The 16809-nt window shown below is 34.7% G+C and overlaps 1 protein-coding gene across 1 annotated transcript; it reads right to left on the reverse strand.

The window, feature by feature from the left end:
- Positions 1 to 9406: 9406 nt before the first annotated feature.
- Positions 9407 to 12935, reverse strand: LOC109123233 (uncharacterized). The gene is made up of 2 exons (XM_019222419.2): positions 12450 to 12935; positions 9407 to 12360 (listed from the first exon to the last, which is right to left on the reverse strand). Exon 2 carries the CDS (start codon positions 11207 to 11209, stop codon positions 10439 to 10441), a length of 771 nt encoding a protein of 256 aa, XP_019077964.2. The 5' UTR covers positions 11210 to 12360; positions 12450 to 12935; the 3' UTR covers positions 9407 to 10438.
- Positions 12936 to 16809: the final 3874 nt, after the last annotated feature.

Below are 16809 nucleotides of genomic sequence, written 5' to 3' on the forward strand. Positions count from 1 at the left end.
TGATTTAAACTAAACTCACATAGAACTAAGTAAAAAGTGGAAGAAAGAAAGTCTCCCGGAGCTAAAGGTTGCTAGGTTCAAGTACCAAATGCAAAGTGGAAAATTCCGGATTTTTCTCCTCGCATTGGGGATTTAACCTATAGTTATTTCCCGAACCGGTATAGGTTTGACAAAGAAGTTTTAATCCATAAAAAGTCACTAGAGATGGTAGTCAAGGTCCATTAATGGCTTAAGACACTATGGGCTATCACCTTGAATCACTTTCCAATGGCTCGTACATGATAACTAATGGACTGATATGGATCTAGTAATAAGCATCCACAGAGACCTTAAGCTTACCATGTATTGGCCAGTCAAAGTGATTCTAAGGGATTTAAGGCAAAACCTTGGCTTTATAAACCATTTATGGACTCCAACTACCTGAATTTAATGCACGGAAACTTTCCATGTTTTAATCTGGACTTTTCACCTAGCTTCCTTTACTCCAAGAAACTAAATGTTTAGCCTCTCATCCTCTGGGAAAACATCCTCAAAGGGTGTTTGGCTTGCAAGAAAATAGAAAATAGAAGAGAGAAAAAGAAAGCAAAAGAGATCTCTGTATTTCACTAAGTATCAAATTTACATCATTTGGTCTCCTGGAGAAAGCTCCCCGAAAGATACATTTTCAGTGATTACAAGAGAAATTATATAGGAAGGTAGTTTTACCCTTCCTTGGATACTTCCTAGCTAAGGAATTACATGGTTGGTTGAATACAAGGAGAAAATGGAAATTTGGACACAAAAATATCAGAAGAAAAAGAGTCGGCAAAAATATCCAAATTTCGCACGCTGGAGTTCCAATTTCGCACGTTGATTTGAGGTGTGCGAAATTGTCGCACAGTGGACTGAGGATTTCGCACCTTGATTTCCATCGTGCGAAATTTTCGCTCAGCCTGATGCAGTTGTCTTCCGAAGGCCATATCTTTCTCATTTCAGCTCCAAATCATACATGGTTTGAACCGTTGGATTCTTGACTTTCTGAGCTTTGAAATGGTATATAGAATGTAAAAAATGAACTTCGGGAAGTGCTCCAAAAGTGCAATGAAAGACTGCAGCTGTGTCCCCTATTTTCATCCCCTGTTTTCCTCTTCTCCATTGTTTCTTCCTTGTATACTTTGAACCACTAAGGCAAAGGATTATGAGGCTCCATAGCTTGACTTCTTCATAAATTTAAGCTTTCAAAAGCTTTGCCCTGAACTATAAATAGCTCTCCCTCATTCTTAAATTGCTTTGGTGAGCATAAAGCTATCAAAAAGCACCAAAACTTAACACAATTGTTAGAAACGATTGCAAGGGCTCCTAACATGCTAATTGGATTAAAAGGTAATAATTACTACTCAATGGTATTTAAAAGAGCTAATTACAAGCTACAAAATAGCATGTTTTGAGTAGTAATCACTTCCTCCTTGAGGGTGGTTAGGGTTTTTTTTGTAGAAAATCTTTTTTGAAAGAAAAAGTGTCAAAAGTCTTAACCCTAAACCTCTAAGGGGATTTATATAGGGTTCCTTATAGGTTTAAGTGATTGAGCCTAAATTGGGTTGGGGTCACCAAATTCATCCCACCTGGGTCCTAGTTAATTGATTAGTCCTATTAGGTTTCAATTAATTAATTAATTAGCCCAGTCTAAAAAAACTAATTCATAAGATCTAATGCAACCTTCACTTTTACTAAAACACTCGTATACACACTTATCAATCAAAAACCCAAATCTTTCCAAATAAATCGTGTTAAATGTAATATTAATAAACATGTCATCAAGGAATACAAGCTAAAGCAGGGATCACTAGGACCCACAAGAAAATACTAACTCTCTCATAATTCAATTTTGAAGTTGACTCAACATCCCACTATTGAGAGTTAATTGCACTTCGATATCCTATGATATTATAATGAGATATAAGAACCCAGATCCATGACCCATGTTATATATCTCAAACCCATGAGATATCATAGTGTCTATCTTAAGTATATTTGTTGCCAACAACTTCTACCAATAGTGATCAAATCCATGGAGAATATATGACCATCATAGGGTCTTATTCACATGTCAAAGTCATTGAAGACTTTAGCACTAACTCAGTATCCTTTCATGGTTGAGAGCCCATATAGTATAGCAACTTAGTGATATCATAATTACTGATAGTTAATTTTATGACTCACCATAGGTCTTGTCCAATATGTAATAATACACATTAGTACACTTACCATGAGAATCCTATCCCGATGACTAAGACTCTTCATCCCTTCAATTAGAAGGTAGTGCACTACAATCTCAAATGGATTGCCTAAGTCCATGAGCGATTTGTGAACCAATCATTTATTTGCAAGAAACTCATGACTTGGATCTTTCATACATCTCCTAATGTACCTAACTCATGTACAATGTAGAAGGTGTCAAGCTTAAATGCTAAGAGAGTATACTACTTGAATAGGATAGAGGAAATGGAGAAATTAGAATCATATCATTAAATAATAAATATGTTTATTATTACATCATGTCATACTTTTAAATGTTCTATCCTAACAATGTAATCATATACACTAATGCAATCATCATGAAAAACTTATTTTAATGACCATAACAAGTCATCCTTCTAATTAGAAGGTAGTAGAATACAATTTCAAATAGATTGCCTAAATCCATGAACCAGTTATTAACATTTCATCAACTTACAAGAAATCTATAATTTTGATCTTCTGTATAGCTCCTAATGCACCTAAGTCATGTACAATGCAATTGATGTAGACCTAAATGCTTAAATAAATAATGCAAATATGGATGAAATAGTGAAAATAAAAATCGTAGTATATAGATATATTAATGAAATCTTATTTACTTACATTATATCATGTTTTTAAGGGCTATATCCCAACACTTTGCATTATTTAATTGCTTAAACCTTTGGTTTTGTCCCTCAAAGGCACTAAAACGGTACTCATATGTCTTTTTAGTTTCAATAAGCACCAAAACATTCCACACGGAAATAAAAGTCTCCTACCTTCCTTTTAACTTAAAAGTATTTTTTACATTTTGTAAGAATATTTTGTAATATATGTCACCTACATAAAAAATGTGAGGAGGTTGGAAACACATTCTATAGTTCATTCATAAGAGCAAGTTCCCCATCAATGACAAGTACTCTTGGAAAGAAGTCTTCATGCATCAAATTTCTCAAATTTTGTAGACTCATGTGTACTTATCTTCTTTTTCACCCCCAAGATATGTAAATGCAATATCAAATATCTTATCAATTGATGTTATACCAACTATCTCAAGCAAAAGCATTCAATACCTGTTCATCTTGTAGGCAAAATCCATGATCAACACCATTGGAAAGGTTAACAACAAATAAATGGATATTGACTAACATTAAGTTTATAATATAGTCATTTTGTTCATCCTTCTATGTCATTCGATGTAGTTCAACTCCATTAATTTATGCATCAATTGTTGCTTTTATGACCTCTCACCATATTCATTTACTTTATGTTTATAATTTGCATTATATATTATCCCAATGTGCTACAGTTGAGTTCATTCCTCTCCTTTTAACTATTTATTATTTTCTTTGGCTTAATGTCACTCTTTAATATTTTTATTAAGATACTCATTTCTTCTTAATTTAGATGATTAGCAAAAGAATATCCTTTAAGATATTGTGCTTTAGCATAATTATGTCTTCCACATTTAACAACCAATATCTAATCATCATTAGTTAGTAGTTTTATACCCTTAAGAGTAAATGGACACCCACATTTCTTTGTTTCTATTAGTCTCTTTTTCTCTTTCTTTTTTACTCTCATATTCAAAATTAGCCTTTCTTGAATCCCTATATACTCCATTTCATTCTCAAGTAAAAGTAATCCTAGGCTTTTGTCAATGAAGTTCTCGAATATATCCTTTACTAATTATAATAACCATTTCATTTCTTTTACCGATCTTTGACATCCATTTGATTAATGCTTTCCTAGTACAATTAATTATATATGTTGTGAAGACAATCGAGTAGTTTATCACTGTCGAAGCTTATAAATGCTCTATCATATATAAAAAATTAATAAAATTCAATTTTATTTTAGATAAGAAATAAAGAAAAAGTTGTTGGAATGTATAATGTTGGAAGTCTGTACAAGTGTCCCTTAGGAATTCCTTAAGATTGTTTAGAACTATACTTTTGATGCACATTAGGGTGTCTAGAGGTATAGTTCTAAACATTTTAAGGATGTTTGAAATTATAGGATTAAACAATTGTAATTCATCAAACCCTTGCAACTTCGAACACCTTTAGCAATGAAAGGAAAACTCGTTGACTTTGACCTATATATTTTTGGTAGCAAACACTACCCATATTCTCTATCAATCTCCTACCAATCTTGGCTGTAATATCCATATTCTCTATCAATCTTCTACCAATCTCGATTGTAATTTACAGCTCACACATATATTTTATAACTAGTATATAATACAATGAATCACAAAGGAATGATATGCTCTCATTTTTCTATCATTTCTATAAACCTAACATGGTATCAGAGCTATACTTGCTATAAGCAAGCTTTGCATAGCACGTCCAACAACCTTCATCATCATTCCATTTTTTTTTCTCTCTTTTCATAGTTGCGAATCATGGCTGATGAATTTTCTTCATCTTTTGCAAATCCTGTAGTTCTCACAATAGGAAACAATCTCTCATCTCAACCAAACACCCTCATATATCATTGTTGAAGCTTATAAATGCTCTATCATATATAAAAAATTTAAAAAAATTCAATTTTCTTTTATATAAGAAATAAAGAAAAAGTTGTTGGAATGTATGGTGTTGGAAGTCTTTATGAGTGTCCCTTAGGAATTCCTTAAGATTGTTTAGAACTATACTTCTGGATGCACATTAGGGTGTCTAGAGGTATGGTTCTAAACATTTTAAGGATGTTTGAAATTATAGGATTAAACAATTGTAATTCATCAAACCCTTGCAACTTCGAACACCTTTAGCAATGAAAGGAAAACTCGTTGACCTTGACCTATATATTTTTGGTAGCAAACACTACCCATTTTCTCTATTAATCTCTTACCAATCTTGGCTATAATATACATATTCTCTATCAATCTTCTACCAATCTCGGTTGTAATTTAAAGCTCACACATATCTTTTGTAACTAGTATATAATACAATGAATCACAAGGAATGATATGCTCTTATTTTTCTATCCTTTCTGTAAGCCTAACATGGTATAAGAGCCATACTTGCTATAAGCAAGCTTTGCACAACACGTCCAACAACCTTCATCATCATTGCAATTTTTTTTTTTTTTGCTCTCTATTCACAGTTGTGAATCATGGCTAATGAACTTTCTTCATCTTTTGCAAATCCTGTAGTTCTCACAATAGGAAACAATCTCTCATCTCAACCAAACACCCTCATTTCTATCAATGCTGCCACACAAATGCCATTCAAACTTAGCAAAATGAACTATGCATCTTGGAGAGCCCAGTTCACTAATCTTCTATTTGGATATGATCTGTTGTGCTTCCTCGATGGCACAACTCCTTGTCCCCCCGAAACCATCTTGCAATTTGGTTCTACAACGCCTATCTCCAATCCTAAGTGCAAGTTATGGAAACGATAGGATCGTCTCATTCTCCATGCCATTCTTGCATCAGTCACATGGGATGTTGCCCCACTTATCTCCTCTGCAACAACTTCTCATGAAGCATGGTAGAAAATGGAGATGACTTTTGCAAATCGATCATGAATCAGAATGCTTAGTTTATGTAATATTTCAATGAAGACAACAAAGGGTTCTCAATCCATTGCTGAATACATGCAAATCATCAAAATCATTATTGATGATTTTGCTCTCATGGGCTATCCTCTCAGTGAAGATGAAATTATCCTCCATATTCTCAATGGGTTGGGTAATGAATTTAAAGAAATCAATGCTGCCATTCGAGCTAGAGACTCACCAGTGACATTCAAAGGACTTCATGACAAATTACAAGATGAAGAAACTTTTTTGAAGCAAGATGACACAAGTAAGGAAACTTCACCAATCACTGCTCAGTTTCATCACAAATTCTCTAATCATAAAGGAAATAGTGAAAAATCTGGTGGACATCCGAGAGACAATTTCAACAATAAAGGATCAACCACTAACTTTGGCAATAGGAATATCTTTGACAATCAGAGAAAAAAGATTGTTCAAGGTAATAAAAAATTCTCCAATAAAGGAAATCACCCCCATCCCTAACACGATTTCAATTCTTCACAACATTCTTGGCATCCCAACAATGGTACCAATCAACGCCGAATTATTTGTCAACTATGTGACAAAGCTAGCCACAGTGCCAAGGTATGTCATTCCTGACCACCACCACGCTTCTCATCTTAAGCCAACTACATGGCCAGGGATCAAGCCAACGACAATGACTCTTGGATAGTTGACTCGGGTGCCTCTCATCACATCATTTCGGATCTTCAAAATCTCTCACTACACTCTGATTATGGTGGTAATGAGGACATTATGATTGGCGATGGTAATGACATTCCTATAACTCATGTCGGTTCCACCACAATTGAAGCACCCACAACCACTTTTTCGTTTGACAATGTTTTGTATGCACCCTTGATTAAAAACAACCTTCTTTCTATTTCTCATTTTTCCATCAAATAACACATTTATTGAATTTTTTCCTTATTTTTTTTACTGTGAAGGATTTGAGCATGGGGGCATCCTTGGTGCGAGGTTGGAATAAAGGAAATGTCTAAGAGTGGCCAACATCATCCTCAACCTCCACAACCAAAACACATGCCTTTCTCGCTAACAAACCCACCATGAAGTCTTAGCATTGTCGTCTTGGTCACCCCCCATCTCAAGTCCTCACCAAGCTAGTTTCTACTCAAGCGTTGTCCAATGGTGCCTTTAGTTAACTGTGAATGACAACAAAAACAACAACAATAATAATGATCATGCTTATGGCCACATTATTGTTGTTTAGTAGTAGTAATAGTAGTAATATTAGTGTTAGTATTAGTGGTAATGGTATCATTTAAAAGTAATACAATTAAATGGAGAAAAGTTGATCTAAGTTTGGATGTTCTGTTTTCTGTTACCTACTTAAAGATTAACCATAAGCATTACCGTTGGTGGGAAGTTGCTCGGCTACATAATGGGATTACTCTGATCCAAACCATAAATCCCCTTGCCCAAATGATGGTGGAAATAGACATGGTTTTGAGATAACTCATCCAAGATTCCGTCTATACTAAAATCTGTTGGTCTACGTATCCATATTAGACCAAATTAATACCATATCCATAATCGCCTGTTACTTCGAATCAAACTGATCTTCTGAATCTTCGGAACTTCTGATTTTCATCATAAGTTTTTGGGATTGTGACTGAAGATTTTGTTTTTGTGGATGTAGAGCTTTGGTTGAGCTTCTGGAGTGAAGTACACTATAATTCATTATATGATGAATCCAACATATATCATCATGTGCACCGAGAAAAAGGCACTGGCTTTTTTAGAGTTATCACCTGCTCAAGATCATTTATTTTCTGTACCTATTTCATCTCCATGCTAGAAAGTCAGTTATTGTTTAACATGACTTCCAGATTCTCTCTATTTTCAATACTTTAGTTGAAATTTAGATGTCAGAAATCTGTATATGAATGACGTGTGATAATTACATGCACCCTTTGCCTATCGTTTTACACCCATTAATCCTAGAAGCATGCGGGAGTCAAATTTTTCATGGGCTTTATTCAGCTTCAATACTATTTGGTACAAATGTCTAGCGTCATTCCAAAACATCCTAAGACCTTTGGGCTATGTTTTGCAGATGTTATGGGAGGAATAAGAATGAATATTTTGTTTTTATTTTTATTTCTTTTTGAATAGAAAAGAATTTGGAATGATTATTTGTTTTTATGTTAATATTAGATAATAATGGAAATGAGAATGAAAAAAGAAATAAATTGATAATAATATTTATAGATATAATCTAAAATTATTTTTTATTTTCATTTAAAAAAAAATTTCAAGCTACACATAGTTTATAATAATTTTTATGTTTTATTTACAATAAATATCTTTGAGAGTTTTTTTTTTTTTTTTTTTTCATTCAGAAGTCTCCTTGGTTGTGTGTTTTAAAACCAATGTTCCATTTTTTAAAAGAAAAAATTGTTTTTGAAAATGTATGATACTATTTAATTGTTATTATTTGGAAATAATTTTGTGGACCCGCATTTTTCACGTGCGTCCCCACTCGATCGGCGAGACTCGCTTTTTATTTGTGAAAAATTGATTTTTGAAAAAAAGTTAGAGTCGCCACTTATTTTATTTTTATTTTTGAAGGGAAAATAAAACAAGAAATAAAACCCTAGAAAAATGACTCCATAATTTTTTGAAAAGCGTGTCTTTGAAAAAACCCGAGTCTCAGTCCGGGGATCAGGTTACCTATTGGGAAGATACCTCTAAGAGGTAGCACCCCTCTAAGCCCTATAAAGGTCTCTACTGACAAAGTTAAGGGAAGTGTGGCCATTAATCAGTTAATTATGGATACCTAAGTAGGCTAGGTGATTTCAAATATTGCATGTCTAACAAGAAAACCAACCATAAGAGAGAGTCGAAATGCGTACCCGAATGGCTTCTCAAGCGCTATCATAAAACATAAAAGTTAGTGTAGAAATGTAGCACACAACTTTTGTTTTATTTAAGCAAATCAAGCATATATCAAGACATCCAAGAATCACGTCAAATATGGATATGGTCATCAATGACATATGTGTCAATAGAATTCTCAAAAATAGGTGTGAAGGAGTGTACCTGGATAGCAAGCTAAAATGCCTCTATGGGAAACAAGATTGCTTAATGATAGGTGCATAATAATCTCACGTATCTCAAAGAGAAAGCACAATTAATCAAATATCAAACAAAAAATATTTGAGGAAGTATCATGAATGTCGGGCCCCCCTCCAAAGCCCTAATTAATTTTGCATGAGTTGATTCTATAAATTCCATTATTTGGAATTATGAAGTTTATTCATGCTTGTTGAAAATCAAGAAAATCAGTTGAAAATCAAATAAAATAGTGAAAACGCGTGCCGGAAGGAAAATGGCAGCAAAAGGGTGTTGAAAGCTGGATTTTATTCCCTAGAGAAGGTCCAAAGATGATTTCTCTAAAATCAGGATTATTTGGATGAAAACGATTTTGAAAACACAATTCAAAACACGTAAAATCATGAGGAAAACAAAAGGGGTGTGAAAAGAAGGGAGTAGTGTGCACCGGACTGGCCATGGCGAGTGGGGTTTGGGGGTTTGGCTGTGACTACGTTGCTGGTGGTTGTGTGAAGAGATCTCCGTATATTGCTGGCATGATTGGAAAAGAACCGTCCGTATTCATTTCAGAGTTAAAGCTCGCAGGGTTTCTCCTTTGACCCTTCATTCCACATCCAGCAATCATTATATTCCAGGAGCTTTGGTCCCTCAAATTACCCATCTGCATAAACAAGCTTCTTGCCTTTTCTATACAACCAGTTTTTTTTTGCATATGCATCAATTAGAGAATTCATAACCTGTGTTTCAGAGTTAAGTCCTAGCTTACCTATGAAACCATGGGCAATTTGAGCACCACAACTGGTCAAAATAGCTGCAGAGGCCTGAATGAATGAGATCATTGTGACTGAATCTGGTTTGTACTGATTTTTTTTTTTTTTTTTTGACTGCATTTGGCAGAAAACTCTCATGGCCATGGCAGATGCAAGGCCTCACATAAACCCTTGAAAGCATGACACGAGAAGATAATCTATTCAAATCTACAGTTCCATCTTCCACCCTCTTGTTACAAAGGGCATCCTTTAGAGAAATGCGAAGATTTTCTATTTGTTCTTTTAAAGCTTCAGCCACAAGGACCACATTTTTCCATGCATCAACAGCTTTCGAGGAATCTGAACAAGGATTGGTTTCAGTTAAATGACTCTGTTCATGGACAAGATCAGAATTGAGTTGTCCTGCACAAGACTTCTTCACATTCATACTGAAGTGAACCACATGACTAAATTGAATTTTGCTAAACATCAGAAACACATATGATGTTTGATCCATCAATGAGAAGGGCATATATCTGAATTGGCTATCTCTATCCTCTGAAAATACGTGTTGATGGAGATTAAGTGGTTCAAGTTCGGCTGCAAGTTTCAATTCATGCACAAGCACTATAAAAGCTGGTTTCTTCCCAAGTTTCTAACCTTTAGGCAATTGTTCCATGTTACTTCTTGCTTCAGAATCATGGTTTGGATTTAAAGGGAGTTTTGTTGCTATAAAACGATTGGGAACATCATCAAATTCAGACTCTGATGTATCAATACTGAGAGACAATTCAGGCTCCTGTAGTTACCTACTTCTTCGCTTCTTCAAACAACCATAAAGTTAATTCTTTTACCTTGCCTTCATTTAATATAAAAGGCATCATATCATGTTCAGAAGAAGAATCCACTGCCATAGCAATCAATCCAAAGCTAGCACTATCATCCTCATTTTCTCTGCTACATTCACCAATAAGCAAGGACCCATCAACCTCATGTTCCATATTACTCAAATCAGTATTCAACTTCACATTCCGCACCTCAACAACAGGAACATCTGAATCAAAGTTATGAATACCACTCTGCCTGAAGACTGCATTTAGAATGCGTATTTGAGTAGACTCAGATGGAGTGGAAATTGGAACATGGTCTCTAGCATTTAAATCTTTTCCATGAACTCTAATTGCACATTCTACATTTTCAGTTGTATGTGATTCCCCGCACAATTCAGCTGAAGAAGATACCACAAGCTTACTAGAAACATCTCCCTCGTGATGGCTTCCACTTCCACCATAATTACCTTCAGAAAGTTTACTGGTTTCCTCAGATAACAGAGAAGTGTTCAAGTGACTGGTTGAAATCTCACTATTCGATTGGCTCCCACTTTCCAACAAATAATCATTTTTCTTCACAAAACTGCTCTTTCCATAAATCAGGTGCACATGAGAGTCCATTCTCTGCTCTGATATGGCACAATTTTCTGCACCTCTGTTGCCCTGACCCAACTCACCATAGATACTTGAGTCCTTGACAGTAGTCTGACCTGGAACAATTTCTTCCTGCCCAATAGGTTTTAATAGCATTTCAGCATATTCTGAGGATGTGGCCTCAGACTAAACATTGTTCCGCCTGGATATAGAGCAAAATTCTGCAGCACTTGAACTAAACTCCATCCCACTATTTCCAGAGAGAAATCCTCAATCTACTGGTTGTCTTCTTGACTTTTAATGCCAAGGAAAACCTCAATTTCGACTAAACTATCAAACCTTAGATTCCCCTGGTGGCTGTCATCAAAATCAAACTTGGGAAGAGCATATGGCCCTCCAGTTTCTCCAGTTCACTACAATACTTCGGATTCAACTATCTAATATTCGAGTGAGGTTTCTGTACACTTCAAACTTCATATTTTGAGGAGATACCTGTAAGATAAAAAGCATGTCTCTGCATCCTGCACCAAGATAATGAACATTCGAACCAACATTTGCCTGAGCACCACCCAGATCACATGAATGCCTCTATTTTCATCATGGAAGGCAAACACAACAGAAATTCCAGCAATAGTTGCCTTAAGATTAGTTTCAACATGCTGCGGTGGGGACATACAAAGATCCAGATGCAAGACTGGATGCTGCAGTTATCGCACCCAAAAGCTACCTCCTCTTCTTTCTGGTCATTGACAGAAAATGGCACCCAATCTGATATAAGATGAGGTAGCAGAATATCTATCACCGATTCTTGCCCTGTTGTAGAACAAAAGTCTGCATCAAAACTCTCACAAGTTGGTATCACCTCACCAGTAGCAACTGAAGCAGAAGCCAAGGTTGATGAATGGCAATAAGATGCCAAATTAGAAACAGATTCAGTTGTCTTGTGATGGATACACTCTTTGCCATCCAATTACCATCAGTTTTTCTTTTCCTTTTTGGAACTTCTGGAATACGGAAGAAACCTGTGAAGAATATGGAGGAATATTCCAGTAATGCAGTACACAGTAGGAGCCCTTTTAAGGGGAGCCCTGCAACCACTAACTTCAGCATCCTTTCGGAGTAGAACATCAATAGATGAAGAATACATCAAGGGAATCGTTGTCAAAAGCTTCAAAATGAACACAATCTTAGCAAGAGATGCAGAGGCTTCCCGGTTATTGAAATCATTCTCTTCAGGTGTAGTAACAATGGCTTTTCCTTTCCCCTTACTTGCGGCAACATCAATGTCGATGGCAGCTAATGGGAGGCTGTCAAAGGGCATATTTACCACAGTTTCATCTTTTGAGGGAGGTACAAAACTAATTAATGAATCCAAAAGAAACTCATTCATATTTACAAAACTCTGAGGAGGTTTCCGATGAACCTTGGAATTTTTGGAGTTTGGATCAGTAAGTTTTCCATGCCCACCTGCAGCAGCAGCTCATGCATAATATTTCAATACAGTTGAAAGATCACCAGTACATAAATATATCGATCTATATTGTTGAATCATGCTAGATGCCTCTTGTTTCAGATTGATCAGTAACCTCTTCTCGAAGCAAATTTCTGGAACATTTAACAGCTGCTCAAACAAAGTGTAACCTTCATACATAAATAGTTGGAGGAATGACAAGGCAAGGTCTATGCATTTTTCCAATACGTTTCGTGGTCCACAACCAAACACTTAAGAATATGTCTTTGAAGCCACTCATAAAGCTCTGATGGACCTTTCTTTTGACCGCGTCATTCCAAATTTGAATTCAGGTCAACTATCACGCATGAATTTGTAGTTGCATGTGCACATTGTTCTCTGATTTCTTCTCTCAGACTGGGACTCTCAGAGGACCACTTTACTCCACCAATGAAAAGAAGAACTGAACCAGATTTCTCAAAAATACAACCTTTGCTTATAGTAACTGAACATTCCTTAGACTAAAAGCGTCTGAGCATCTCTAAGTGTCACCATTCTGACTAGCACAAACGTCATTCAATGAATCTCAGGCACATTCGACAAGCAAAAAAACTGATAGAATCCAAACATATTTTCCCAAGTTGATCTTCATGTCCCGCGAGACTCTTGCTTGCCAAATATTGAACATATTGAATCTCATAAATGACCACAGGAACTATGCGTGGTACTAAATCTTCTAATGAGATGAAACCAGAATTTTTATTTTTCCATTGCAGAGAAACCAAAATTTCTCCTCAAGGTCGGTGATCCTTCTCCATATGTTGATAAGATCAGAGAATGGCAACAAGGTTGCTTCCATGAAAATCACCAGTCGTATCATGAACTTCCCTTTTCCAATCAGAAACGAAAATCAAACTTCCAGAATTTCTCCCATTTTTCCAAGATCGGTGACGTGTGATAGGTCCGAATTTTAATGATCCGCGTTCTAGATCTCTGCAGTTCACTACCATGCCTTGGAATCAACTATCCGATATTTGAGTGAGGTTGCTGCATACTTCATCCCTCACATTGACACTTCCATCATTCCTCAGTGTATACCCAAATGCAATGACAAGGGTTCGGAAAGCATTCCGGAAAGGGACAGAAAGGAAATAAAATAAAGTAAAAGCGAAGCAAAACTCGGATAAGGAAAATAGCGGAAGATGTTGATCAGTAAACATAAATAGCCTCACTTCAAACATTAAACCTGGGCTAAAAACTGGAGGGACGATGCAGAATGGGATTTGAAAGAAAACAGAGCATGCTCAAATTCATGAATTTTAGAAGACATCAACGACATGTAAAAGAAACATAATCAGAACCAAAATAGGACACACAAAAGATCTACCAATCTCAATAAAGCAATTTGTGGCCCTTAACGTCCACACCAATCAGCAAAGATTGAATATTCAAAAATGGTCAGAGGATCATGGAGTATTGAATGTAAACGGGAATAAAAAAAAGTAGCAAGAAGCATACCCGGCAGCTTTGACTCAATTCCTTTCTTCTAGATCTGATTCTTCTCCCAAATCCTTTAGAAACTCGTGTACATCAGTCCTTGTTCCTCCCACCCAAAGCAATCCGAAGAATCCTCTAATACGTGCTTCTCTCCCAAAAGGAATCTCCTCCCTCTTCCTCCAATGCGTGCCTCCCTCTTTAATTCTCCAACCTCTTTTTTATATGGCAGCCCCTTCTTGTAGAATATTCTGTTTCCTTATTTTTTTTTAGCCTTCTCGTTCAAAAGCAATCTTCCCAATTTCAAATTCCCCTCCAAAACCTTCCAAGGAGAGTCCCACTTTCCTTAAACTCCAATGGTAAGTTTCCTTGCAAAAGCATGAAATTTTAGAAGTTAAATAATTGCATGAATAGATAAATAAGTAAATAAATTAGAAAAAGGTAAAAATAATAAATAACTAAATAAGTTAAGGAAAATAATAAAAAGAGGAAGATAACCAATAAAAAGTGAATGATAATCATAAAATTAAAACTAAAAACAAAATAAACAAATAAATGAATAAAATAAAATAAAATAAAAGTCTTCGTAGGCCTAGTGTGCCTAAACGGGCCTAAGGTGAGACTAAGTGGGCCTAGGGTGGTGTCTAATGGGCCAAGTGTATCTAAAAGCTATCCTAAAAAAAAACAAGAAAAGCCTAAGTCTAAGTTAGGGCTGCCAAGGGTCACAATAAGGGATCAAATAATCCCTCAACCAAAATCTCCGAGGTGACTAAAAAAAAAGGTAAGTGGTATGAGTAGTCATGGGCCAACAAGGAACTATTTTGAAGCACTGAAAACGAACTTAAAGACATGTGCTAAAGGGACAAAATTGAGGGTTTACTAATTTGTTTTTTTTTTTAAAAAAAGGTGAAATAAAAAACAATTTTTGGAAAACAAATAAAAGTTATTTTTTTACTAGTTTTTAAAATAAAAGGAAATAAAAATAATAAAAGAAAATAAATTCACACAAGGCAAATAAAATAGAATATGATAATATTTTTCTTTCTTTGTTCTCTTTTTACCACCTAATATCAATACAAAAGATCTTCAAATATGATATTTGAATTATGTGTGTTTTTCTATCTTTTTAACTTCTCTATTTTTTTTTTTAACAAATAGATTCCAAATCTAGCAATTTTTAATAAAAAGATTTATTAATTTTTTAAAATAATTTGGAGCTCAAGATTCCATTCAATTAGTATTAGAAAATTAAGAATGCAAAATTGATCAAATTAATATTAAAAGGTCACCAACCTAAATTCATTTTCAAGGGTTTTATGAGTTTTTTCCTTATATATAATCATATTTAAAAAAAGAATTATCACTAGGTAAATAAACTCTAAATTAAGGAAAATTTAATGGGTTGGATTTGCTAATGAGTCTAGTGATTTTTAAAAATAGTTTAAAAGCCAAATAAATATTAGAAATTTATGGATAAAAATTGATTTAGAATGACTATATTGTTTTATTTTTTTATTTTTTTTATTTGTATAGAATCTTTTTTTTTTCCAATTTTTTTTAATAGTGAAATGAATTTCAAATCAACCGAAACCTTTTAGTAAATTAATAAATTTAATATTTTTAAAAATAAAAATAAAACTAAAAAATGCATGATAATTATAAAAATTAATAAACCAAAACTTACAGTTATGAGTCGTGACTTTATTATTTCTACCATACAAAACTATATTTTTTTATTTTATTTTCTCACTAGGTAGATAAATTTAAATGAAACATAATTAACATTTTAAATTCTTTAAAGAATCTTTTAATTTTTAAGAATAATTTGGAATTTTAAATCTAATTAATTAATAATGGATTACATAAAAATGTTAGAATACTATATTCCTAATTGAGTACTAAATGTGTGCATGTAATGAAAACTCGGTTCATTTCTACCTTAAAAAAATAAAAAGGTTAAACTTTACTTGTTTTTTAATTCATTTAAAATGAAATAGTATTAGCAATTATTAATTATCTATTTTTGATAAAATAAATCAATAATGTTTTTATGAGGATGTTAATAGCCACAATTTTAGAATATTTATAAAAAAATATAATTTATGATTTAATTAATTATGCTCTTGTGAGGATGTTAATAGTCGTTTCAAACGAGTTGCTGGCCGTCGTGACATTGCTCTTAAGATTAAGGATATTAAACAACATGTTGATGACATTGCAAACCAGAGCAATCGGTTCAATTTTACATCCGGATTTAGCAACGAGGAACCACAGAGGCTTGTAACTATCTCTGCAGTTGACATTTCAGAGGTATGTGGTCGGGATAAGGACAGGGACACCATACTAAGGCAGTTGTTGGGTAAGAGTTGTGAACAAAACTTGGGCCTCTACACTATCTCCGTGGTTGGGATGGGAGGTATCGGCAAAACAACTCTCGCTCAACTAGCCTTTAACCACGATGAGGTGAAGGCTCATTTTGATAAAAGAATCTGGGTCTGCGTCTCTGATCCTTTTGTCCCAATAAGAATTTTGAGGGCTATTCTTGAAGCCCTCCAAGGCCAGTCTTCTGATCTCCATGATCCTGAAGCTCTACAACAAAATTCAAGAATCTATTGATGGGAAAAAGTTTCTCCTTGTGCTGGATGATGTGTGGACCGAAGACTATCAGTTGTGGGAACAACTCAAGAATTGTCTCAAGTGTGGAGGTGGTGGGAGTAGAATTTTAGTGACCACTCGCAATGAGAGCGTTGCTAGGATGATGAGAAGCACATACATGCACTCCTTAGGAAGCTTACCATTAGAGCAATGTCGG

This window comes from Vitis vinifera, chromosome 9, assembly GCF_030704535.1.
Source record: "Vitis vinifera cultivar Pinot Noir 40024 chromosome 9, ASM3070453v1".
Classification (NCBI taxonomy): domain Eukaryota; kingdom Viridiplantae; phylum Streptophyta; class Magnoliopsida; order Vitales; family Vitaceae; genus Vitis; species Vitis vinifera.

What these genes read in the sequence shown, in the direction of transcription:
- LOC109123233 (XM_019222419.2), bottom strand. Translation starts at nt 11,209, where the DNA reads ATGCTATTAAAACCTATTGGGCAGGAAGAAATTGTTCCAGGTCAGACT.